The following is a 27611-nucleotide window of genomic DNA, read 5'->3' as shown; positions in this document are numbered from 1 at the left end:
TCAACATGTTGCAGTTTACCATGGAGGCAGTGAGAGGGATCAACACATATTCCCATGTTGATGTAACTTAAAAATTGTCACCAAAAAAATTGAAAAACAAGTTTCTTAAAAGGTCCAAAAATACCTTAATCCACCCTAATTGAAGGACTCTGAATATTCTGGTGAAGTTAACCTTCATATTAAATGGGAGTGTGATTAGAATGGTTAGCACAGCTTTGCTGGTAGTGTTATCTTTGCTTGTGTTTCTGCTTCATTAGCTCAGTTGGCACTAATAGGAATATTTGTAAGGGTTTGTGTGGTGTTTGAGTTGGTGTCACTGCTCATTCAGCGTGGCTGGCAGAGAACATTCATGTGGCAGCGAGTTTCCCCATGGTGCAGTTAGCCCATTAGCGAGAGCTGCTGTAATTCTGGTAAGTGCCACCACGTGGGAGCTGGCACTCTCCTCCACATGGTGGGTGGCATATGGAGAACATTGGCGCTGTGCTGGTAAGCGTGAGCCGAGACTGGCGTAGCGAAGTAAAAGATAAACAGGCTGTTTAACAGGGACAGAGCAATGTACTTCCTGCCCAGAGACAAAACTAAACTTGTAATACACGCCCAACCTCTGCTAACCTCACAGGAAGCTGTGGTAAAGGTCACAGAAAAAGTCATGCTTGAAAATGTAAGACCCTAGGGTTCTTAATTAGTTTTAAACTTCATTGATTGTCTTTTATACAGTACCTAGTCTTAAAACCATTAAAGGGACAAAATTATCTTTGTAAGTTAAACTAATTCCATAGATTAGTACAAATAATTAATTTAACTTGGTAAATCACAACACAATCTACCATTGTGCCGTCACTGAAGATTCATCACTGTTCTTTTTCTACCAGTGTAAATAAATTAAGCTTATATAAACTGATGCTTAGGGATTCTAGGCCCTCAGTGATGGCGTATACTACAAAAATAAGACAAGATAGACAATTCAAGCAAGTTTCTCAGACTTTTCTAGTCTGGACTTGGACGTGGCTATTGTTGAACAGTGATGTTTTTGTTGTCCAAGCACATTTGTGTTGTTTGACTGTATGCTTGGGGTCATCATCTTGTTGAAAGGTGAATTATCTTTCATGCAAATGAAGGCATGAAGCAGGTTGTTTTGAGAATATAGAGGTTTAGTCCCTGCTGAGGAAAAATATCCCCATATTAGATACCCCCACCACCATGCTTCACTGCAGGGAGTGTGCTTGTAGCACCTTTTCCCTTAATTTTAATATCAATAAAATAATTTCATTCTTTTTTAAATGATCACATAGTTCAGTGTCGGTTTCCCTGGATAACAAATGTTAAATGCACATCTTGCATCTCTCTTTTATATTTTGCCTGCTGAAAATTAACAGCTATAGCCTGAAGGAGGTGCACTAAAGTTATTGAACCATTGAGAAATATTCACCCGCCTCATCACTTTTGTTTTAACTGTAATGACAACTAGTTAGGAGAGCACTGTTGTCACTGTGTGATATGCATTTAATTTATTTTATTAATTTATTATTACTAACTCCTTGGCTAGTCCTTGGCTTTTGCTTATAGCTGCATAAAAATATCTCTGCAGGCTTTTTGTCCTGTAAGACACGAGTGATGCACATTAATGGCTATGAGAAGTTTTGGGTCGCAGTTGCTTATAGCTCAGGGTGTACTTTCCAACTCTGAACCAAACATGCTGAAACATCAGTTTAACCAAGAAATGATCACACCCACAATCACTCTCACACATTAAACTATTAACATATCAAACATCTACTTCATCAGGGACCCCTGTACGGAGGGGAATGACAGAAACACAGGGGAAAATGTACACACGCATATACACACACTTATAGCTACTTTAGCAGTGTCAGCAAATGTAGCTCTGTGTGTTATTGCTCAGGGGAGATCCTGTTCCCTCAGGAGATGATGATGGTGGTGAAAAGAGGCCAGCGGTTGAAACACAAGCCCTCTGAGATCTGCACAGATTTTAGAATAAAATGATAACTAAAGTTATTCTAAGCCTTACCAGGCTGCAGTTTGATAGATTAGTTTTTTTTTTTTGCCAAGTTAGACCAGTGGTGGAAGATTGTTCAGTAGTAATCATTTTAGCTCTCCTCTTATAGAGGTCATTATCAGAATACTTTGCTTTTATGGCCCTCAAACAATTACTTCTTTTATTCTTTCAAGTATAAGAAATATACAGACTACACAGAAATAATATTTTTCCAGCTTAATTACTTTTTATTTACTGTCATACTATGTACAAACTGTCATGGCAATCTGTAGGTCAAGATGGACAATTCTGTTGAATTGTTTATACTGACCTTGTTCATTTACGAATAAACTTTGCTAAATGCATGTATACAGGTACTTTTAATTTTCTAAAATGATTTTAATTCCCATAATATTTTACAGCAAATTTGAGCCACAGACTGGGCTTTTTTGTTTATTAAGCTGAGAAATCCTAATTTGTAATCTAAGCACTTTAAAGGACTTTTAAGCATCACAGTCTGAATTTAATGCAAGAATGAATAAGAAAAGCGGATCTGCTGTTTTGGCATCACAGTTTTCTGTCATGCAGGCTTGGGGTGTTGGGGGCAGTGAGCATATTTCTCTGCCTTCCTGACTGACCTTAATGCTTAAAGTCATTATGCCCTCCGCTCATATCCATGCTAAACACCCTGCTCCCCTTTACAGCACTTAAGCTTTCAGGGTTGATCAGTAAAACACGACTGTCACTGTATAATTGTTGCATATTCATCATTTTAGGGATGGTCCACTTAATAAGGCATGGTTTTCTCAGTGGCTGTAAGACTCTACAAACTGACCCAGCCACATGTCTAATCTATCTTTTTATAGTGCATCCTTTTAAATTCCAGACTTTAGAGGTTTATAAGGAATTTGTGTTAATTTATGGCATTGATGGCAGTTGGCTGATATTTTTGTTCAGAGTTAAATCAGGTTACTGAGGCAGTAAAAAGTAGAGTTGTTGTAGTGTATTGTGCATGCCTGACCAGTAAGTCAAATTTATTTCTCATTATGTTTAAATATATTGTCTTTCACAACAAATGATCTTAAGGCAATTCCAGCATTTCAAAACATAGACAGCTTTGCTGTATTTCCTTAGATTTTAAATAATGTGGTGAGTTACAGATTTTGCGAAACGTGGATCTACTGCAACCAAATCACCTTCTTTTACTCATGTTGACTTTAACTCCTGTTCTATGATTTACAGAGGCGGTCTTTGCATAGAGGCATTGCTAGGCAACTGCCTTGGGCCCCTCCCACTGCAGCCCACTGTAGGGGCCCCATACTTAGCTGCAAATTCCCATAGGCCTACAGCTGGTAATTGGGGCCCTTTGGACAGTAATTCACAGATAGTGAGTTCATAAATGGTGATTCTTGTATGTTTAAAATGGAAACAAAGACAACACAATAAATTACAAAGAAATACAGATTCCGTCCACACCCCCTCTCTCTTTCGCGTTAAAATGGAATATTCCATCCATGCCATGTGGTCATGCCAGTGAACCGCGAACGCACTGCTTGTGAAAGACGGAATTAAGGTGAAATTAAGTGTACAAGTGGGATGTGAGCGAAAAAAGAAAAAAGAAGGAAGAGGCTAAACTAAAAACAGATGCTCTTCCAAAACTGATAAGCTTTTTTAGTGTGTCAGCACCCATATCGTCATTTATGACCCACGCCCACTTTTTTGTTTTTCCAGAAACATGCACTGACCTTCTTTGGGTCTCCTTCACCTAAAACTTTAGCAGGGATTGTATGGAAATATATCAAATCAGGTATATGACTTTAAATAAAATTTAAATACCCTACTGCTATAAATATGCCTAATTGGCATATTATTTTATTATTTATTATTATTCTATTATTATTATTCTATTATTATTTATATCTAGGTTACAGCTTGTCTTCGTTTTTTCTACATGTCTGTATTAATTTTAAACATTTCATGTTATTCAGGCAAATAGAATAAGCCTGCTCGTTGTGCGTTGGGAAACTTGCGCATTGTCAACCAGTGTTGGGCTTACTTTGAAAAATCAGTTATATTTACTAGTTACTAATGGAGTTACCTCACTATAAATGTAACTAGTAAAAGTAATTGACTTACTTTAAATTATGTAAATTCTATTATTTTTATTTGAAAAATAACAAACGAAAAGAACCCAAAATGTTGACAAAAATATAATCTAACGAATTTCAAAACATAGAAACGAAAAACGTTAAAATGGTATTAATATAACATAATATAATATAACAGCTGGATCAAACAGTTTAGCGTCAGTCACAAGGAAAGCGCGCGCGGCATTGCATTTAAAAAAAATTAATAAATAAGATCTTATCAAGTGAAGTAAAATATAATGGTAGTAAAAAATATTAAATTCACATATTTATTGATATTTAAACAAGAGAAATCAGGCAAAATGCACCGCGCTGCGCTGCGCGCGCTCTCTCTCTCGCTCTCTCTCTCTCTTCCGCAGCGCGGAACTGAATTCAGCGCGAGGCTACAAATAATTTGAAAACTCAGTTTAGTTAAATAAATTAAGATGAGTGAGGACCTGTAAAGTTAATCAAATATTGTCAAATATAAAGGATAGGTTGAGGTTTTGGGGAGCTGTTTCAATTATTTGAAACTGAAACTAACTGAAACTGATATTATTCTGCGCACTATTAGATAGCTTTTGATTGTGTTTTAAATTAGTTTTTATTTTATATTAATTAGTTTTTATTCATTTTAAATATTTTTTGTATTTTATTGATCAATTTTTTTTTATTGATGGGCCCCCAAGCTAAATTCGCCTTGAGCCCCCAAATTGCTAAGTCCGCCACTGATGATTTAACTATCTCTCCATTATCACAGGTGCCCATCCCCACATAAACACACTTTTCCAACACTGTCTGTAGTATCCTAATTAGCTGAGTGGGAACATATGCTGTTGAGACTGCTGTATGTTTCTGGAGCTCCAGAACTCCAGGACTGGGCTGCTGTCTTCCTGCCCAGACACCTGCTCTCATATCTGGGATCCGGCTGCAGCCTCTGACCTCAGCCAAGCCCAGTCTTGCAGTACCATACGGCACCATAGCACAGTTTTGAGAAACTATGGATGCCAGATCACTGTTTAACCATGTGCATTAGTGAGGTTTTTCAGGGACTGACATTCAGAGCCTGACTAAAGCTTGGACCCACTTTAATCCAACATAAATCTGCAGTGTGCTTACATTGTTTCAGACTATAAGAATTGTTTATAGTGGAAGTGAATTGGACAAGACATTTGTAGACATTTGTACATACACTCAGCAGAACCACCAGTGTTTTTTTTTTGTTTTGTTTCTTCCCGGCTGGTTTAACCTAGGTATAACTCCTCTAGTTTGCATTGCTTTAATTGTGTGTTTTACTGATTTGTAATCGTTAGGGTGAAATTAAGGTCAAAACCCTTTTCTACACAGAACGTTGTGCAACTAAATAGTTTTACAGTCTGACTATACAAAACACAAAATAATTTTCATCTAAAATGAAAATAAAGTCTAGGTAGTTTATACAGTCTGCCATCGATAATTATGCACTCACAACAAAATAATAATAAATAATAATAAAATAACTAATTATATTAAATAAGTATTTGATCCTCAGGCAAGCATAAAGGTCTGATGTTTTTTGTAGCTGGACAACAGGTTTGCACAGATGTCAGGGGGTTTTTGGCCCACTCCTCAATCTCAATTTTGCTCGAGTTCTTTTGAGTCTATGCCGCAGATCATATTCATAGTAGGCTACATATGCCTGCTAAGTTATTTCTGGAGTGTGACATGATATGCAGGTGTGATGGATTGTGTATAAACGTATAGGGTGTCTTAATGGTATATGTTTATACTTCTCCTACAACCACAATCACATTCACTCTATCTGAAGGAAGACATTCATCTGGATAGTTTTTTTTTTTTTTTACAGTGACAAGCCAGCATGAAAACAAGCTGAAATGAAATAAGAGTAACAAGGCTATTTTTAAAATGTAAGGAGTAGAAAGTACAGATAATTGTGTGAAAATATGAAAAAAAGGAGTGGAAGTAAAAAGTCGTCTAAAAAAGAATTACTTCAGAAAGTTAGATAAAAAAAAATTCTGCTTAAGTAATGTAACAAAATATTTGTACCTCATTTCTTTATACCTTTATCAGCAAGAGAGTGCAAAACCTCTGCTGTTTAAGCCCAATAAAATAGAATGCTAGATTGCTAAACTTTGATTCAGACATGACTGTGGAAGCCTTTGTGTCTCAGAATTTCATCTATTTGGACGTTTGGGTACATTTCAGAGACAGAGATAACTGGAATGCACCCATTCTTTATTATTATTATTATTTTTATTTTATTTCTAATTTTTCCCATTTTCTCCCCAATTACCCAACCCACTCATTAGGACTCCATCTATCACTAGTAATGCCTGAACACACCAGAAGGGTCAAGACTAGCACATGCTTTATCCACAAAAAAAGTAGTTCCAGCCTCTTCTATTTTCTCACTTGCTCTCTCATTCCCTCTCAGACACACATACACACATTTAATCATCCTTAATCATGTATCAAACACCCAGTGGGAACTTTCTTTCAGAAAGTTTTAATTATGACAACAAAATGATAGAACAAGAACACGACAAAGTCAAAAGTTGTGTAGAAACTCTGTAACTCTTTCATGTGCACGTCCCCTTTCACATCCACCATGTGCCAAGTTGGATCATCCACAAAGAGACCGCCATACACAGCCTCAACACCACACACACACACTTCTGCACACGCTCAGAAACGCAATGTGGGACAGAGGAGGGTGGCAACAAAGGGAAGGAGTGGAAAAAGAGGACAGAAGCAGGCTTGTCTCCTCCTCTCTCCCTCGCTCTTCTTGTCTCCCGGGCTCCTCTGTTTTTGGCTGGGTCACCTGAGTCCTCCTATTGGCCACAGCTCACAGGTAGCTGCGTGTGCGGGCCTCTGACGGGTATGCGAGACAGAGGGCTCTAACGAGGACACACGCACACACTCCTGCTTTGATGCTGTCCCCAGTTACTTAAGGGTTCCCGTGAAGGCACAGCATCCTCCAAGACATTGCCTTCATCAATTAGTAACGACCATCCCATCAGGTTTTAATTAACAGGGAAAAACTCACACGCGTCTCGGTCATTAAGCATTAATTCTGCTGTTTCTGGGTGTCGGTTCCGGGCTCTTCCGTTGCCAGGGGCCTGATTTACATTTGTGTTTTTGTGCCCAGCACACACACACACACACACTCATACATTGCAGTTACTCCAGCAGCTTGTGGGTGTATGTGAATGTCGCTGTGTGTGTGCCACAGGCCATACCTTCTCAGTCTTCCTTTGGGACAGTTTTCCCTGTTTCTCGCTGAGAACCTCTGGGGTTCCTTTAAAGCATAGCTATAGGAGATATGTGACAACGTGCTGATCTAGGAACAGTTTCAGAATTGACTGTCAGCACATATATTACTAATGCTACTAATATCACTTAAATAACATAAAACCACTACCTGATGAGGTCCATTAAATTCAGAGGTGTCAAGTAATAAAGTACAAATACTTTGTTACCTTACTTAAGTAGAAATTTTGATTATCTATGTTTTACCTGAGTAATTATGTTTTAGATTTTCTAATTCTACTCCTTACATTTTCACTCAATTGAGTGTACTTTCTACTAAAATTAGCCGTATTATTCCTATTTTAATTCTGCTTCTTTTCATTGTCATCTTGTCATTGTTAAAAAAGAAATATCCAGATAAATCTTTCAATGAGGATAGAGTGAATTTGATTGGGATTTAATGAGAAGCATAATATAAGCATATACCATTCCAACCCCCTGTTGTTTTGTCCGCCCCTCCATGTCACGTCTCACTCCAGCAAGAACATAGCAGCTGTATTTAGCCTAGTACATCTGTGACAGAAACTCAAGTGAACTTGAGCAAAATGTCCCAACTAAGCTCATTTAATTTATTTGCATAGTACTAAAATAAATAAATTTTCAATGGGCATATATGCAGGTAAAACAGGGAGCCTAGTGCATCCCATATTTTTCAACATTATAGTTTTTATGGCTTTTGGAAAAATGTGTTTTAGGGAGGGAGGGCTGCAATATAGGACCCTGTGGCATGGCATAAACTTTTGTCCTTAGTGGATTTTTTTTCTTTCTTACATTACTGTTAATTTTATGCTTTAAGTAGTTTTAAAACCAGCACTTGTACACTTTTACTTCAATAAAAAGTTGATGTGTTGTGCTGGCATGCCATGCTGTGATTTATACATTAAGCTAAATGAACAAGGATTATCGTATTAAAAGTAAACCAGTGTACACTGGCTCAGTGCTATTCAGTTTTTTTTTTTTTTTTTAATAAAGAAGAAGGGGGAAAATTAAATGAAATGAGTTTGAAGGGAACAAAGGGGGTCTCAGAGGATGCAGTCAGAAAACTGTGTCAGAAAAAAAGGGAGCTGTGTATAAAAAACAAACACACACACATGTAATGTAATTAAAGAGAGCAGGAATTCCTCTTGAGTCTCTGTGGATCTCAAGTGGAATCTTTGATATGGATAATCTTTGTTATGGATGCCTTTGACTACTTTCCTCTTATTCTGTGCTGTGTCTTTGTGTGTTAGGGGTGTATGTGAATGTGATTACTTTACTTGGAATTAAGAGATAATCTGTTATACATATATACGTACAAATAAAGACGCCAAAAGGGGACACATTATTTAGTGTTTTATTGCAATAGCTCCAAGCTTCCCAATAACATGGAACAGGAACTAGTATCTTGGAATGAGACTCTTCTTCTGTGTTTCTGCTTTTACAGCAACTATGTTGAAAGAATAATAAATATTAAAATAAAATACAGCTGCACAGAAGAGGAGAAATGGAAAGGAAGAAATAGGGACTGGATTATGTACTAATGCATTGTTAAGTGAGTGTTGTGAGATTGTGCTTGTCTGTATAATCTGCTGTATATTTTACTGGCATTACAACACATATTTAAAACTCATTTGTAGCTCCATATGTTTTAATGAGACAAAACAGTCTATTTCCATCTCATTTAACTTTAACTGTCTTTCTATTTACAGTGTCTTTTTCCGTCAATTACTTTTCCCTGTGTTAATATTGGCATATTTGTATTTTCTTTAAGAAATATATATATATATATATATATATATATATATATATATATATATATTTATAAGATGGTAGGGTTACAGTAAGGAATTTATTGACAGCCTTGACTGGAACACAACATTTACAAGAGCTTTCTGTTAACCCTTGTATGGTGTTCATATTTTTGTTACTCAGACAGTGTTCATGGGTCTGGTGGACCCGCTGCATTTTAATGTTTTAAATTCTGCAAAATTAGGGAATAGGTCCAACTTCGTTCCATTTTTCTCTAAAAACAGGCCTTCCCAATAAATAGGTGCAATTCAGAATAATGTTTTGGATGGAATCTGGGATAAAAAGCTCAAAAAAAAAGACTTGATGTCCTGTACTGGAGAAACTGCCATCCGCCAACCCTAGTCACATTCTTATCACACTGGGCAGCTATGCATGGTGGCTCATTTTTTGGGCAAAAGAGCATTACATTTCTGACAGGTATCCATTGAATTCTACCACAAAATTACAACCTGGTACAGGAACAACAGGGGCAGAAACAAAACACACACAAACTACACACCCAGACAGGAGGAGAACAGAGTACACACCTGTAGACCCGAACATCCTGTATGTAATATAAATGTGTAGGGGGGGTGTACAGTGTGTGTCAAAAATGTGTTCTGATATATGTTCTTCACAGAAAATGACCCAAAGCCAATAAGTTTGAGTTAGAAATAATATTTAATTGTATCATTTTTCCTTTGATAAAAAATGTAAACGGGTCCCACAGACCCGAACACCACACAAGGGTTGATGTGAGTATCTAAATATCTAGTAGCTGGGTTTTCAGGCAAATGGCTGGTTAATCGTAAAGTTCATAGAACAGGAACTAGTATCTTGTTTCAAGACTTTTGCAATGTTCCATAGAAACAAAATTCTACACTGACCTGTGGCCTCTCTCACTTAATGTGTTCATAATTTCTGCTAGAGTTTCTTGTTCGCACAGACAGTTCTAGTCAGACACCACTGGTCACAATCCTTACCACTTACTGCACTGTCCACATAGGTGGATATCTTATATGATGTATTTCTGGTATACACCACAAGGTGGATAGCGGAATGCTCCCAAAACGTAAGAAATGTTCTATTTATCTGGCACCGACTATCAGGTCTCATTCAAACTCAAACAATTATTTAAGTTACCTTGTAAAAAGCACACTGGCCTATGTTCAACCTCACTTACAAATTATACAGGTAAAGGTATACCCAAGTTGTCCACTAAGATAATATCTAATGATCAATTTACATACTTCTGTCCCATAACTTTTGGCGTGTTAGGGTATTTTACTCATTTATACATTTTTGTGCATTTGTACAGTTAAGAGTCTCATCATTAGAGTGTATTAATCTGAACATTGCCTAAACAAAATGCATGTCTTGTTAATTTTACAAAGTGTATTATCAGTAGCATTAATACTATCAGTAAAAACAATATAAATACACAAAAACTGTTTTAAAGTAGTGAGTAGTAATGAGTTGAATGTATTTATGTTCCACTGGGATAAATGGTTTGTACTGGTCTGGAGCAGTAGTTAGTTACAGGCTTAAAATGGCCTAACAAGCTTTGATTTTTGAAGCTAATGTTATCAAATATGGATGTGAATATTTTAACAGCTAGAAAACTTAATAGCACAGCGAACACACTGAAAGAAGCAGCTGTACAATCATCTTTATTCACACTTTATGATCTTGTATTGTTGTCTCTGTCAAAGGGCTTTGGATGAGCCAATAAATATTTAATTTATTGTGTTTGTCTAGTCTGTGTGTTCTGTCATTTCACTTTGTGGTTTAATCTCAATCCAAAAAATAATAGTTCCTTTTGTTTCTGTTTTTGTTCCTTTATCTAGAGAAAGTCACTTGAAATCACAGCACTGCTATTGATTTTGGTCATTAAATGTAAATAAAGATGGGAATGTTTAATAGTGGAGCTCTGCAGTCCAGTTACAGAAATAAAACAAAGAACTGGAGTTCTTTGGAATGAGACTCTTCTTCTATGTTTCTGCATTTAAAGCAACTATGTTGAAAGAATAATGAATATTAAAATAGAAAGACAGCTGCACAGAGGAGGAGAAATGGAAAGAAAGAAACAGGGACTGGATTATGTACTAATACATGGTTAAATTGGGGTTTTGAGATTTTGATTGACTGTATAATCTGCTGTATATTTTAGTGTAATTAGCCTTTTAAAACACAGATTTACATGATTAAAGGAAAACAGATTTTAGCTCTATATGTTTTAATGAAACAAAACAGTCTATTACCACCTAATTTTTATTCCTTAAAGTGTCTTTCCATTTCCAGTGTTTATTTCTATCAATTAATTTTCCTTGTGTTAATATCAGCATTTTTTTCTCTCAGATTTTTTTTTTTTGCATTGATAAGAGGGTAGGGTTACACTTAGGAATTAATTCACAGCCTTGACTGGAACACAACATTTACAAGAGCTTTCTGTTAATGTGAGTATCTAAATTGTAACTGGGTTTTCAGGCAAATGGCTGATTAATTGTACACTGTACAAAGTTCTCTGCAGATTTTCAAGTAAGTTGATGTAAGTGTAAAATAGCCAATAGCTAATTAGTTGTTAGCCGTCCAGCTAACTGTAGGGGCCATTCCACCGAATGGGTGCCATTCGCTTGTTTTAACTCTTGCTAATTAAATATTTTGTCAACTCTGAATCTAATAATACATATTTAACTATTCAAAATATAGACTGGTCAAACTCAGGCAGCTTTACTTAATTCTTTACAAAGTTTCTAAGCCGAAGATGGTTACAAAACTCGTGATATTTAAAAAAAAAACAATGCAAAAAGAATTAAGATTTAAGATTTTAATAATTATATTTCATGGTAAAGTTTATAGTTAGAGAGTGGGGGCAGGTAACAAAAGCTATTTTTTCAGTGTTCGGTAGTTTTAATTAATTTATTTAAATAACATATCTTACTTTTGTAATTAGGTCAATGTACAAGACAATATGCTTAATATTAAAATGTATTTTAAAGTTATTTTGTGTGCACATTTCTACATGCAATTTTCTGGGGACTGAAATGGCACCCATTTGGTGGAATGGCCCGTAATTAGATGTGCTGCACGTGATATTAGTGATCTTATCAAATCCTGCTAAAAAATCCAGCTCAAGACCACGTTGTCATCCAGAAAAAATATACCCTATACTGGTCAAGAGCTAGTTAACAAGCTAGTCAGCATAGATTATGTTTTTTTTTGTGGATTACCAGCTGGTCTTGTGCTAGATTTTTAGCAGAGTCCAAATGCAGTTTAAAACATTATTTTTCCTTCTTTTAATCATCAGTGATGTGTAATAATAATTAACCATAGTAATGTTGGTTAATCTCAGTGTCAGACAACAGAAACATAATTTACTATGCCTTTAGATTTTGGAGCTTGTAAGTAGGACATGATTTCTGTTTCAGGGGGTTTGATTGGAAGCAATACAAACACCCTGGTAAAATGCTTTTTAATTTTTTTGTACATTTACAGTTGCTGCAAACAAAACAAACTAACAAAGAGCAATCTAAAAGCATTAGGTGAGTGGCAGTTTCATCAAAAATAATTATTAGAAGCACAAACTTATCTGATATTTTTATGTATTGATAGTTAGCATTATCCTCTGATTATCTTTTTTTTGGAGGAAGGGTGTGATAACCTGATAGTAGAAGCACAAGTTAGCCCAAGTAAGAAATTAATTCCTGTTCTGTTATGTAGTAAATTTTCATAACTATGAGTCTGTAATCACTAAATTCCGGCAGTGGCGAAGAACAGAAACTGTTGCTACAGGCTGAAGTTAGAGAATTTTTGCCACTACAAACCTTCTTCAATAAAATACTATTATTTACATAGAAGAATCACAAATTATGTGTTGCAGTCTTTGTTTTGTGTAAACCTTTGTTGACATGTTCAAACAGTCTACATATCAGGGATCAGGTCTGGTTAGGTTTCTGAATGTGACAAACAACAGCCAGTATAGGACATGAAATGTTTTCTAGTCATTGTTAATCAAAACACTGTGCTCTTCTGATTATATCACTTGTGCATTCCCCACTGAAAACCCATTCTCCCTCTCTTTCTCACTCTCCTATTAGAAAGTGCTGATATGGACAGATTTGAAAGTACGCTGGGGTGTTTTCCATCAGGTAGTCCTGTAGGCAGAGCCCAGAGCTGGTGGGCTGTCCCTCCTGAGTGTTACACTGCTGGGACCCCTTCATCTCGTCCTGAGGAAACCCTCAGGTAATCTTTCTCTCTCTCTCTCTCTCTCTCTCTCTCTCTCTCTTCCTGTCATAATTTCTCTCTTTCTCTAAGCATGCTTTTATATGAACATTGAGCTTTTAATCCCATGCTCACATACATACAGTATGTGTGTGTTTTCCTTGTCATATACTTGTTCTGAGGTCATTTTGTTTGTTCTTATAGTTTTGCATGTGTTTATTTCATAATGACACTTTGTGTATGTATGTGTTTGTGTATTTGTGTTTTCTTTAGGACAGCCTGTGCTTGGACAGGCTAAGTGTTTGGAGTGCTTTAGGTCATTTGCTGTCACTGTACCCTCCCAGTGGACGGGGGCGTGGTTATGTGGTAATATTTTAAAATCTGATGACTGTGTCGGTCGTGCCAATGGTGTAATGATAAGACATGCTGCACGATACACATACACACTCACTCACTTGAGAGTCCCTGAGGGTCGCAGCACAGTGGCTCAGGGTGACAGGTGTGTGGCCGGAGTGAAGGATACCACACTTTTCCTTTGGGATTCTGGGTAAAAATAACACCTCAGAGGTCCCAAATCCCCAAAACTAGCAACAACATAGCTGCACTGGTGAAGGCACCAAAGAGCCCCCAAAACCCAAGTTAGATCTGACCACTGAACCCTGAACACACTTGCTAATATGGTTTGTGACACTTGAAATGACACTAAAATACAGCAAAATATTTTTTTAGTCTGAATTCTAGTATTCTAACCATGTTCAGGATAGTCATACAATGTTGGAAACCTCATAAGCAAATCTATGAGACATGACTGAACACCAAATGGTTTGAGGAGAGTGTGTGACAATATAGGCATGTAGTTAGCAACATGGTAAAACTAATAAGCACATCTGAAACACCAAATATATGTCGGATTGACAACATTTGGGGTAAAATAGGAACAAATATTGGGTGAAATCCTAAAGTTCATGCCAGCAACTCTAAACAAGACACAGTTCTATGGCATGGGTCAAATTCATTCAATAAACATACAATCATAATCAAACTCTAAATATTATAAATGTGTTATTAGTATCCCAAATATCTTATAGGCCCAATGCTTCCTCTGTGTTTCTGAATGTTATTGATATATCTGAGATTCAGAACACTGCTCCCCTTTATAATCTCCCTCATACTCTTCACTTTTCTCTTCCCCCAAATCATGCTCTCTTTCTATACTTCTATCCTTCTGCTCCCCAATCTGTCTCTTCCCCACTTTCTTCCTCACTCAAACTCCACCTTCCACAAAAGAGGACCAAACCTCACCCAATCACACCCTCCTCCGCTGGCCCTATCGTTAAGTGGGCGGGATGATTAGATTTAGAAAGAGAGCAGGGAGTGAAGTTGGAATCTCATAATCACATGGGGGTCTCTCAGGTTTGACTCAGGATCTCCAGTGGAGTATCAGAAGGCTGAAACCAGGTCTTAAGACTAGGGTGGTACACTGTGAGCTGGACCGAAAGACAACCAGAGACCCATGCTGTTCGGGACCAGAGATCCGGACCCTGGACGGGATGTGGCGACATGGACCCACACCACTCACTCACTCAGCCATGAGGTTGGTTATACTTGATTCTGACTTTTTCTTTGATACTATTATCATTGTATAATAATTCATAATTAATTTGATATATGATATTATTAAATATTAATATTTAAAATAAATATGTTGTGCATATGTTACACTTTTATGTAAGAACTAAAAAGAAAATATTTATTTTTGTTCATATTTGTGTTATTCCGTTAATGACAGATTTTATTTGAATACATTTCACAGATTTGTTTTATTAGGCTTGTAATCCTTTCTTTTTTTTATTATAAAGGCATGTTCTAATTGGATATTTTAAACTTGATGTTGGAAAAAAACACAAAAATGTAGTATAAGGGTTTCAGGAATTTTAGAATTATAATAATTGTAACCTGTAAATAAACAGTTGAAGTAAATATATTATGATCATATTTCTCTACTCAATTTAGTAAATTATTGTATTTAATCAGTTGAAATCAATCCATAATTATATTTATCTATCTAATTAAGTAACTGCTTGTCTTTATTTTATTTTATAGTCATATCTGAGCATGTTTGATTAATAAGAACCCTTATGGAATGTGTCTGCAGCTGCCTCCTGTCCTGTGCTTTCCTGCTTTATGTTATAGGATAAATGATAAAACAGTTGAAGTTTAAATGGTTAATTACACTGTTCTATTCTGTCGTCCTGCTGAACCTGCAGCCGGAGCTGAAGAGTGAATCGCAGCATGTGATCAGAGAGGACGTGGACGAGGTAAGGAGAACTCACACCTTCACCAAGAGTTTACAGATATCACTGACTGACTGACTGACCACTGGCTGGGTTTGTGCTGTTAGATGATAAATATAAAACTAAAAGGCTGCGTGTGTGTGTGTGTGTGTGTGTGTGTGTATGTATGTGAGTTCATAATTAGTACTCATTACAAGTTATGTCCCTCTATCAAGCTTCAGTAAAGAGGGAGCTCTGCAGCTGCTGCTGAGACCATTTTTTGTTGTGTTTGAGTAGGGAACGTCACAAGTGCTGACAATTAAAACACTTTTGAAGCATTCACTCATGTGGCCGAATCACTTAAGGAATGGTTCTTTCATTAAAGTGTTCTATTTAAAAGTATTAAGCAGCTCCATGTGTGCTGGAGTGTGTGTTTGTAAAGTAATCATCCTCTTTATCCTCCTTTTTCTCTCATAGGTGATTGGCTGTACACAGCCTAACTGCACTTGTGAGTGTTTCCGGCCTGGACGAGTCAACCTTAGGTCATGTGATCGGTGTAAACATGGATGGGTTGCTCATGGTGAGTTCTAAATATAAAAATTGCATTGTGTAGGATGTGTGATGTATATCTTATCTTAGTGCTGGGAAAATTATTTAATTACTAATTTAATGCATTTTTTTAAAAGACCTAGAACATGCAGAGGGATTCTGGTAGATAGGCTTGGGCTTTCACTTTTCCTTTACTGAAATATTAGGAGGTCATTTCTGCACCTTTTTCAATATAAAAGCTGCCTGTAATAATGAAAGGAGTTTCTTGCTATTCCTAAAAACATACATAAAACTTTAGTTTTTATATCTGTTTCTTTCAGGTTTTATCGTCACACTTTTGACTACCTTGAAAACATATTGTGTATGTATCTATAGGTTATCATAATATATTCCATATGAACCATGGGTCTTTCTACTTGTCTCTACAGTATATGTAATAATAATAGGTATCCAGTATTGCTGCGAAATAATGTAACACATTTAAATCACAATATTCTTTAAATATTTGAGTGATTCTTGATTATGATTATTATATACAGGCCATTGGATGTCAGTTTTGAGTGTACAGGCTATTAGACTTAACTGTGGGAAAAGGTGTAGCACACAGGTGTAGGTGTGTGTTTAAGAGAACGAGGGGCAGAGAGAGAACCATCTGGGGTCTCAGCTCACTGTACAACACTTCTGATAGATTGTCATATATAGGTGAAATTTCTGTCAGTAACAGATGTTGATTTTCTTTGTGTGTGTCTGTGTCTGTGTGTGAGTGTGTAGCAGTGAGTAAGCTGAGTGCAGGTGCCGTGCAATGTTCGGGGCAGGTGGAAATAGTGCAGTGCTCGGTAGTGTTTGATATCAGCACTCTGCTGCTATACGGGACACAGGCTCTGCCGGTGCGTATGAAGATCCTGCTGGACCGGCTCTTCAGCGTTCTCACACACACACAAGTCATCACCATCCTACACACACTCGGCTGGACACTGCGTGACTACATCAGAGGGTATATACTACAGGTATTTACATGCATACACACATAGATTCTCCCCATAAGTATTAACACACACATATACATTTATAAGAATATACGTCTAAACTACTTCTCAAAGCCTAAACCTGTGTCCTAAACATACCGTAATCCATAGGGTCAATTATTAACATTACTGTTCGGTGGTAATTATCAATAACAATAAAATAATTTAAAAATAATGTAGAGTAACTATAAGTCAGGTACATCAAAATGTCCAAAAGTTATTTTATACATCAGATTCAGAGATGTTCAAATGCACAAACAGCTTGTTTACTCCTCATAGAGAATTATTGAAATAACATATTATAAATATTAGAAAGACCAGCATTGAGCTGTGGATCTGTGGAAATGGATTTAGTAAGGAACAATAAATGAGCAGGTGTCCCAATAATTGTATCCATATGGTGCATATGGGACATTAATATACACATATAATTCACATGGGGCATATATATTTGGTACACCTTTGGACATATGGTGCTTTAGAAGTTCAAATACACACATAAACACAGTTGTGCACATCTGTTTTTAAAATAAACATATTCAGGGTTCATTTGACACAAGGAGCAGTGCATGACAGACACCACAACATCGCATTAATGCACATATGCATATAAGCTTTATCTAAGCATTTCACAGCTCATACACACATACACACATGTTTCAGGTTTAGATCGTCTGCAGGCTTTTTTGGTTATTTGAGCATATATGAGAAAATACCAGTTTAAAATGGGTCAGATTCAATTCAGTTAATTTGGATTTCCTTGGCAACCCTAAGTATCAATATCATATGTTTGTACACAGTTTTAACAATACCCATTTGTTAAAACTTGGATTGGATTGGATTGTTTTTTTTTTTTAATCTAAAATCAGATTGAGCTGATGATCTTATTTGACTGCTCTAAAGAAACAGACTAGCAGTGTGTCCACCAGCACTTCTCCTTCATTAATCTAATTAATCAACAGAATTAAAGACAAAGAGAACTCTAATATTAATATTTAAATACAAGGATTGTGATCTAACTAGCAGCTTTGTGTCTTTGCCTTTGCCTTAAAGTTCAGTATTATTTTAAATATTTAATGGAATATTTAAAAATTGAAGTGGAAATGTTCATGACAACAGGATCAGGAACTGCTGATATAAAATAATTGTATAAGTAACTGATTAGGTCCTATTACTATTAAACCACGTTATTGAAGTAGTTAATTATCATTGTGTTTAGGAAATCTGGACCAACGTTTTCGCAGTCCACCTCAGATACTGGTCCAGGATCAGTTCTCCTTCTCTCCCTTATTCTGTGGATGCTGGCCTCAGGCTCTCCATTGTGGTCTCCATGTCCTTGTATTTTCTTTCCAACCTCACCAAATACTCAGCTCCTACACTGTCAGGCAGAAACAAGCCAGGTAGTGGGATATGTGTTTGCTGGGAGCAAAAACCTGTAGAATATGAAGTCTGAGAGAGCTTACTGAGCCAATTCTCATTAGAAATTCCCACTCCTATTCAGACCAGCGAGGAGATGATCCAAAACCTTATGAGGGGAAGGAATAAGTACAGAACAACTCTATTACACCTAAATACAAATCAAGCAATAAGTTAATGAAACATTTAGAATCAATACATTTTCATTTTAAAATGCCACCCCAAGAATTACACCACTAGGCTTCACACATATACACACATATAGAGCCCTGTGGAACACCTCTAACAATATTCAACTTTTTTGACTCATGATATTTTCACATTTTCTGCTCTTTCCATGCTTGTGTGTGTTTTGGTGTAGGACTCCATGGGAAAGGTTCTGGATCGCTGGGTGATCATGACGCCGGAGGATGAGGTTGTGACCCAACAGCAGTTCTTACGATTTGGTGAGACTAAATCCATTGTGGAACTTATGGCTGTCCAGGAACATCAAGATCGTCTGGCAACAAACTCCAAGACAACTAAAAGTGATTCAGACATCCGTTTGTTTATTGAGAGCAGTAGCCACCACCTAGGCCTTCAGAGAGACACAGCTGGAGATCAAACACCACCTAGCTTGCACCATTTTGAAAACCTTCCAGGGGGTAACCTGGCATTCCTGCAACCATTTCAGTACCAAAGTCAATCCACATCATCTCCGCTAATCTCTTCATCCGCAATTCTACAGGAGGTCTCTGCTGTGGCCTGCAGACTACAGCAAACTGGACAGGGCCATGGAACAGATAGTATAGAACCTCTTAGAGGAAGCAAAACAGCCATGACAGCCACAAGTGATGCAGATGAGAAGATAAACCGAGGTCTGCAACTTGACTGTAAACTTGACAACAGTGTTTCATTGCTAGGAAAACCTTCAAACAAACTGCCAAGCATTACAGTCACTGACCCTCGGGCTGTGTTCGTGAAAGGTGAGCGTCCAGGTTCCTTCTCTTGCTCTTCCTCGAGCGTTAGAGACCGTGGCCTTGGATTAATGGTGCGTAAAGGGCGTGTAAGCTGCAGCGCCTGTGGGAAAACATTTTATGACAAGGGAACCCTAAAGATTCACTACAACGCCGTCCACCTGAAGATCAAACACCGCTGCACCATCGAAGGCTGCAACATGGTGTTCAGCTCCCTCCGCAGCCGCAACAGACACAGTGCCAACCCTAACCCACGGCTACACACTCCGGCACTGCGCAACACACACTCACCTCAGCACCAGCTGCCCTCAGCCCAGCCCTGTGCCGCAGTTCTGCCCAGCAGAATCAAACCTCCTCCGGATGTGGCTCCTCCCTGTATCCCTTCATTATCATCGTCCATTCTGGAGACATCACACACACCACTCATGTTCCCCTCCATGAAGGCAGTCCAGCCAGTTCCCCCATTCTACAGCACCATGCTATCTTCTAGACGTTCATCCATATTAAATTGCTCTGGTGATGCCAAGACCAACAACAGAACATCAGTGATTGATCAGACTCTAAAACAAAAACATATGTCCATTTGCGAGGGTAATAATACAGCTGTGGTTCAACGTTCAGGCAATCCAAACAAGCTGCTTAGCATGGTCCACACAGTGCCAAAGAAGAAACCACGCAAGTCCAGCATGCCAGTAAAGATTAAAAGGGAGATGTTCAATGAGCAGGATCACCAGAAATACCTAGACAATGGTAATAATGGTGATGATGATAATTATTATCACAGTGATGACAGTGATGAAGGCAGTATGATAGATGCTTACCACATTAATGGTCAAATGACCACGCAACAGTCCTCACAGACTTCAATACAACCTTCCAGTGAATTCAATATCAACAAATTCCATATCAACAGTCACAACGACTACATATTCAGAGGCAGCAGAATGCCGACCCATGCAGGAGATAATCATGAGGTTTCTGTGATGGACAATAATAAAGTGTGTAAAAATACTATTCAAAAAACCCACAGAACCTCATCCTGCTTCAACATTGTCAACATGAAGGAGAAAGCAGCCTCAGAGAAGACCAAAGGGGTGATGAAAAAGAGGATGAGGAGTGAGGGACAAAGCGGAAGAGAAGAAATAGGTGAGCCTCTTCTAAAGGTTAAAGAGGAGGTGTACGACCCCAGCTATGACCTTCACTGCAGCAGACACTGTGATTTTAATAACTGGGAAAACAGAGGAGTTGTTGCTGTGACATCAGCTGTGATTTCTGATCAACGGAAAGACTTTAACTCCAGCTCAGATCAGGAGGAGGAGGAAGAAAGACCAGATGAAGAATAGTAGAGTCTTCGTGCTTGAGGTGCAGCTAAATGTGTAAGAAATAATACTAACATTATAATAATACTGCATCTGTCTAAAGTAAGACGTCATGTCATTTGTCTTTAGTGTTTGAGCTTAAAGCAAGAGTTTAGTAAGAAGTCTATTTAACATGATCAGTCAGTTTGCTATATAATGTGTGTTTCTTCACTAAGATGCTAGGCTAATGTTGCTAACAAACTCTGGACTTTTTTTTTAAATAAGTTTGTTCTCCTGCATTCTACCTAATTATGTTGTCCAGAGTCCAGTATTTCTTAAAAACATTACATTAGCACGAGTTGTTGTAAACTAAACTTGTGTGCTGGAATGCTGAGCTGAAAGCTGAGTCTCTCAAAAATGTCATGGATTCTTTTCTTAAATATTAAAATGTATTATTTGGTACTGTAGACGTATTAAGTTTGTCATTACTATTTATAAACACTGTGTAATTGTTGGTTCTTTATGCATTTTCTATGCTACTCAATAGCTATTCTACATTTTGCCCTCAAGAAGGCGCCATTTAGAAAGAAACTAAAATACCTCAACCACAACAGACCTGTATGTACACAATTCTGTATTTTGTACAAACATGTATGTATGACATTTGAAATGAATAATTAGGTAATTTAAATTTGTGCTGATATAATAGAGCGTTTTCCTCCTCCCGGCGCCTTGTGTCATTTCTTGGACATCGTAGAGAGCAGGGCATTACTGTGGTAATTTGCCTTGTGGTCAAAAGGACAAACATCGTTAAGTAAAAAGCACTAGGGTTTTAAATTATAGCTGCAATCGAAATAAACTGTATTATGCAGCCCTCTGCTTGAGAACAGTGTGTAGGCGCTTCCGAGTGATTCCAAAATTAATATGTTCACACGGAGCAATTCAGCAAAATCACAGTTTATAAATTGTTTTTAAAATCTGGTTATACACCTTTTGAACTCACTCTGGCTGTGATTGCAGCATCAACTCATCACCCAGTTAATACATAGTAATAGTGATTTTATATAAACCGTTTCAGAGGAATATTCATGAGCGTAGGAAGTGACGTACCTGTTCCTAGAACACTTCTGTTTAGCGGTAAACAGCGTTCAAAACAGTGGATGTAACTTTTTTATTTAACATGAATGCAAACTTCACCTAATCTGAGAGTCACAAATATTGAAAATCAGATCAAATTGTTCTTTAAACAAGTAAACTATACTACACTAAATACATAATAATTTTCCAAAATTCAAGGAATACCCACACCAAGCGATCAGTTACCAGTTTTAATTTGTGGTTTAATCCAATTAGCTCCATTCATTTTAGACTAACTCGCAGGCTCCTCTAGCGCTCAGCAGTATTTTTCTAAAATAACTGATTAAATAAGAAGTGCGTGGAATTACCACCGATTATACAATAGTTAGTTCCGACCTCACAATCTGATTGGTTGAGAAGTGTTCTAGCCGTGCTGATATATGTGATAACATCACAGCCTTCTCACACTAAACTTGTATCACTCCGCCGACACGTTGCCGAGTAACGGCGTATACACACAGGACACCCGCAGCAGCGTTAGCTTAGCACAGGCTAGTGCTCAGCCGCGGCACGCTCGCCCGCAGCCCTCAGTGCTGACTCGTCTTTGTGGAAAAAGGGAAAGAAAATCGCTCGGTTACTGCCGTCTGACAGCCAGAACGCTAGCTAGCCAGGCTAGGCTAAGCTACGCTAAGCTAATGCTGAGCTTAAGCAAGCTACGCTAACCTAACCACAGTCCAGCCAGCTAGCTTAAACCAACACCACCCAGCAAAACAAGCAGAAATGCTAAAAGAAATCTTATTATTATTATTATTATTACTATTATTATTATTATTATTATTATTATTATTATTATTATTATTATTATTGTTAAGTCATGTATTTTGTTAAATAAATAAATAAAACAGGCCTTTATATTCCAGTTTTTCTTTAATAAAGATATTTTATGTATTAAAATGCTATAGCATTACTGCTTCTGTGTGTTAACTGGCTTATGAGATTATTATTATTTTATTTATAATTTTCTGATATAATTGGGGATATAGGAAGTGCATGGAATTACCACAGAATGTCTAATAGCGAGAATACCGACTTAATATTTTTCTGGTTTTATTTGACCACAAGAGGGCGCTCACGAGTAAAATAGAAAGTAGGTAGGCTCTCCATAAACCGTTTCTGGAATTATTGCCGCCTTGTGGTCATATGGAGGAACAGCGTTTGTTAATTAATAAGCAAGATTTTTATAATAGTTTTGGAATCAAAATAAATTACATTATATTAATTTCATTCATTATAATTATTTTTTATAATATCAACAATCTTTCATTTTAATGACGCTTGATGTATTTTTAATTATATCTGCATAATAAAACACATCAACTTTTTAAAAGGGGGATTTTTGCCATAGACTGTATATGGTTTTTAATCTTTTAGCGCCCTCTGCTGGAGAAGAGTGTGAAGCAGTTTATAGTGACAGAGAAAAAGTCATTTAAATATATCTATCTATCTATCTATCTATCTATCTATCTATCTATCTATCTATCTATCTATCTATCTATCTATCTATCTATCTATTACCCGCTTAGAGAGCAGGGCATTACCACAGAAAATTTAATAGCGAGAATACCCACTAACTCTTTTATGGCTTTGTTTGACCACAAGAGGGCGCTTACGGGTGAATTAAAAAGTGGGTAGACTCAGCGTTTGGGTAGGAACAGCGTTTGTTAATTAACTAGCAAGATTTTTACATCTGTAAAGACACAATAGTTTATGTATTAAAATAAACTCTATCTATCTATCTATCTATCTATCTATCTATCTATCTATCTATCTATCTATCTATCTATCTATCTATCTATCTATCTATCTATCTATCTATCTATCTATCTATCTATCTATTACCCGCTTAGAGAGCAGGGCATTACCACAGAAAATTTAATAGCGAGAATACCCACTAACTCTTTTATGGCTTTGTTTGACCACAAGAGGGCGCTTACGGGTGAATTAAAAAGTGGGTAGACTCAGCGTTTGGGTAGGAACAGCGTTTGTTAATTAACTAGCAAGATTTTTACATCTGTAAAGACACAATAGTTTATGTATTAAAATAAACTCTATCTATCTATCTATCTATCTATCTATCTATCTATCTATCTATCTATCTATCTATCTATCTATCTATCTATCTATCTATCTATCTATCTATCTATCTATCTATCTAATTACCCGCTTAGAGTGCAGGGCATTACCACAGAACATTTTATTGCGAGAATACCCACTGACTCTTTTATGGCTTTGTTTGGCCACAGGAGGGCGCTTACGGTTGAATTAAAAAGTGGGTAGACTCTCCATAAACCGGTTCTGGTATTACTGCCGCCTTGTGGTCATATAGAGGAACAGCGTTTGTTAATTAACTAGCAAGTTTTTTACATGGGTAAATCAATATAAATTAAATTATATTAATTTCATTCATTATAATGATTTTTTATAATATCAACAATCCTTCATTTTAATGACGCTTGATGTATTTTTAATTATATCTGCATAATAAAACACATCAACTTTTTAAAAGGGTTATTTTTGCCATAGACTGTATATGGTTTTTAATCTTTTAGCGCCCTTTGCTGGAGAAGAGTGTGAAGCAGTTTGTAGTGACAGAGAAAAAGTCATTTAAATCTATCTATCTATCTATCTATCTATCTATCTATCTATCTATCTATCTATCTATCTATCTATCTATCTATCTATCTATCTATCTATCTATCTATTACCCGCGTAGAAAGCAGGGCATTACCACAGAAAATTTAATAGCGAGAATACCCACTATTTTATGGCTTTTTTTTTTTTTTACCACAAGAGGGCGCTTACGGGTGAATTAGAAAGTGGGTAGACTCTCCATAAACCGGTTCTGGAATTACTGCCGCCTTGTGGTCATATAGAGGAACAGCGTTTGTTAATTAACTAGCAAGTTTTTTACATGGGTAATGACACAATAGTTTATGTATCAAAATAAATTACATTATATTAATTTCATTCATTATAATGATTTTTTATAACATCAACAATCCTTCATTTTAATGACGCTTGATGTATTTTTAATTATATCTGCATAATAAAACACATCAACTTTTTAAAAGGGGGATTTTTGCCATAGACTATATATACTTTTTAATCTTTTAGCGTCCTCTGCTGGAGAATAGTATGAAGCAGTTTGTAGTGACAGAGGAAAAGTCATTTAAATCTATCTATCTATCTATCTATCTATCTATCTATCTATCTATCTATCTATCTATCTATCTATCTATCTATCTATCTATCTATTACCCGCTTAGAGAGCAGGGCATTACCACAGAAAATTTAATAGCGAGAATACCCACTAACTCTTTTATGGCTTTGTTTGACCACAAGAGGGCGCTTACGGGTGAATTAAAAAGTGGGTAGACTCTCCATAAACCGGTTCTGGAATTACTGCCGCCTTGTGGTCATATGGAGGAACAGCGTTTGTTAATTAACTAGCAAGTTTTTTACATGGGTAAAGACACAGTTATTTCTGTATCAAAATAAATTAAATTATATTTCATTCATTATAATGATTTTTTATAATATCAACAATCCTTCATTTTAATGACGATTGATGTATTTTTAATTATATCTGCATAATAAAACACAACAACTTTTTAAAAGGGGGATTTTTGCCATAGACTGTATATGGTTTTTAATCTTTTAGCGCCCTCTGCTGGAGAAGAGTGTGAAGCAGTTTGTAGTGACAGGAAAATCTATCTATCTATCTATCTATCTATCTATCTATCTATCTATCTATCTATCTATCTATCTATCTATCTATCTATCTATCTATCTATCTATCTATCTATCTATTACCCGCTTAGAGTGCAGGGCATTACCACAGAAAATTTAATAGCGAGAATACCCACTAACTCTTTTATGGCTTTGTTTGACCACAAGAGGGCGCTTACGGGTGAATTAAAAAGTGGGTAGACTCAGCGTTTGGGTAGGAACAGCGTTTGTTAATTAACTAGCAAGATTTTTACATCTGTAAAGACACAATAGTTTATGTATTAAAATAAACTCTATCTATCTATCTATCTATCTATCTATCTATCTATCTATCTATCTATCTATCTATCTATCTATCTATCTATCTATCTATCTATCTATCTATCTATCTATCTATCTATCTATCTATCTATCTATCTATCTATCTATTACCCGCTTAGAGAGCAGGGCATTACCACAGAAAATTTAATAGCGAGAATACCCACTAACTCTTTTATGGCTTTGTTTGACCACAAGAGGGCGCTTACGGGTGAATTAAAAAGTGGGTAGACTCTCCATAAACCGGTTCTGGAATTACTGCCGCCTTGTGGTCATATGGAGGAACAGCGTTTGTTAATTAACTAGCAAGTTTTTTACATGGGTAAAGACACAGTTATTTCTGTATCAAAATAAATTAAATTATATTTCATTCATTATAATGATTTTTTATAATATCAACAATCCTTCATTTTAATGACGATTGATGTATTTTTAATTATATCTGCATAATAAAACACAACAACTTTTTAAAAGGGGGATTTTTGCCATAGACTGTATATGGTTTTTAATCTTTTAGCGCCCTCTGCTGGAGAAGAGTGTGAAGCAGTTTGTAGTGACAGGAAAATCTATCTATCTATCTATCTATCTATCTATCTATCTATCTATCTATCTATCTATCTATCTATCTATCTATCTATCTATCTATCTATCTATCTATTACCCGCGTAGAGAGCAGGGCATTACCACAGAAAATTTAATAGCGAGAATACCCACTAACTCTTTAATGGCTTTGGGCCATAAAAGCGCTTACAGGTGAATTAGAAAGTGGGTAGGCGCTCCATAAACCGGCTCTGGTATTACTGCCGTCTTGTGGTCATATGGAGGAACAGCGTTTGTTAATCAATTAGCTGGATTTTTACATGGGTAAAGACACAGTTATTTCTGTATCAAAATTAACACATTTTCATTAAACGTATTATACTGTAGTTTTATTATAAATATAAATAATCCTTCATTTTATTGACTCTTAATGTATTTTTAATTATATCTTCACAATAAAAAACAGCTTTTTTAAGGGGAGTGGGGGTAGTAGTATCTATAGCCTGTATATGGTTTTAACCTGTAGGGCTCTTGCATTGTGCCCGCCTTGTGGTCATAAGGACGAACAGTTTTTGTTAATCAATTAGCTAACAGTTTGTGTATCTATCTATCTATCTATCTATCTATCTATCTATCTATCTATCTATCTATCTATCTATCTATCTATCTATCTATCTATCTATCTATCTATCTATCTATCTATCTATGGGGAGTTTTCATTGTTTATTTAATTAGTTAACTATATGAATATGAAACTCGACAGAATACATTCACGTTTTATTCGCTGATATTCAAATAATTTCCCCTCGCATTCCTTTGCATGTACAAGTTGTAGATCGTAAAGCTCGAAACACAAAATGCAGATCTACAAATCATCTCATTCAGAAGCGCGTATGAATGCTGTGAGCCGTGGCGCCGTTTCCCCCCCCGCGGTTAAGACCGTGATGGTAT

General features: G+C 36.6%; 1 protein-coding gene across 2 annotated transcripts; it reads left to right on the top strand.

Annotated features, from left to right (window-relative positions):
- Window positions 1–12669: 12669 nt before the first annotated feature.
- On the top strand, window positions 12670–21409 carry LOC103021462 (zinc finger protein basonuclin-2). Of its 2 annotated transcripts, XM_049463102.1 has the most exons (7): window positions 12670–12740; window positions 13296–13440; window positions 13693–15013; window positions 15687–15737; window positions 16170–16272; window positions 17013–17248; window positions 19044–21409. In XM_049463102.1, the coding sequence occupies exons 3-7, from the start codon at window positions 14933–14935 to the stop codon at window positions 20979–20981; spliced, it is 2409 nt and encodes an 802-aa protein (XP_049319059.1). In that variant the 5' UTR covers window positions 12670–12740; window positions 13296–13440; window positions 13693–14932; the 3' UTR covers window positions 20982–21409. The 2 variants fall into 2 exon arrangements, with proteins under 2 accessions (XP_049319059.1, XP_007237442.3); XM_007237380.3 differs by lacking the exon at window positions 12670–12740 and having other exon boundaries at window positions 12747–13440.
- Window positions 21410–27611: the final 6202 nt, after the last annotated feature.

Source organism: Astyanax mexicanus, chromosome 13 (assembly GCF_023375975.1).
Source record: "Astyanax mexicanus isolate ESR-SI-001 chromosome 13, AstMex3_surface, whole genome shotgun sequence".
Taxonomy (NCBI): Eukaryota; Metazoa; Chordata; class Actinopteri; order Characiformes; family Acestrorhamphidae; genus Astyanax; species Astyanax mexicanus.
Note: the sequence above shows the minus strand (reverse complement) of the source record. Positions and strands in the feature narration are given on the sequence as shown.

Excerpts from the sequence above, each read along its gene's own strand:
- LOC103021462 (XM_049463102.1), top strand. The coding sequence starts at position 14,933 with ATGCTGTTCGGGACCAGAGATCCGGACCCTGGACGGGATGTGGCGACA. Across the intron at positions 15,014-15,686 it reads CTCACTCACTCAGCCATGAG|CCGGAGCTGAAGAGTGAATC; the intron begins GTTGGTTATACT and ends CTGAACCTGCAG. Across the intron at positions 17,249-19,043 it reads TCAGAGGGTATATACTACAG|GACTCCATGGGAAAGGTTCT; the intron begins GTATTTACATGC and ends GTTTTGGTGTAG.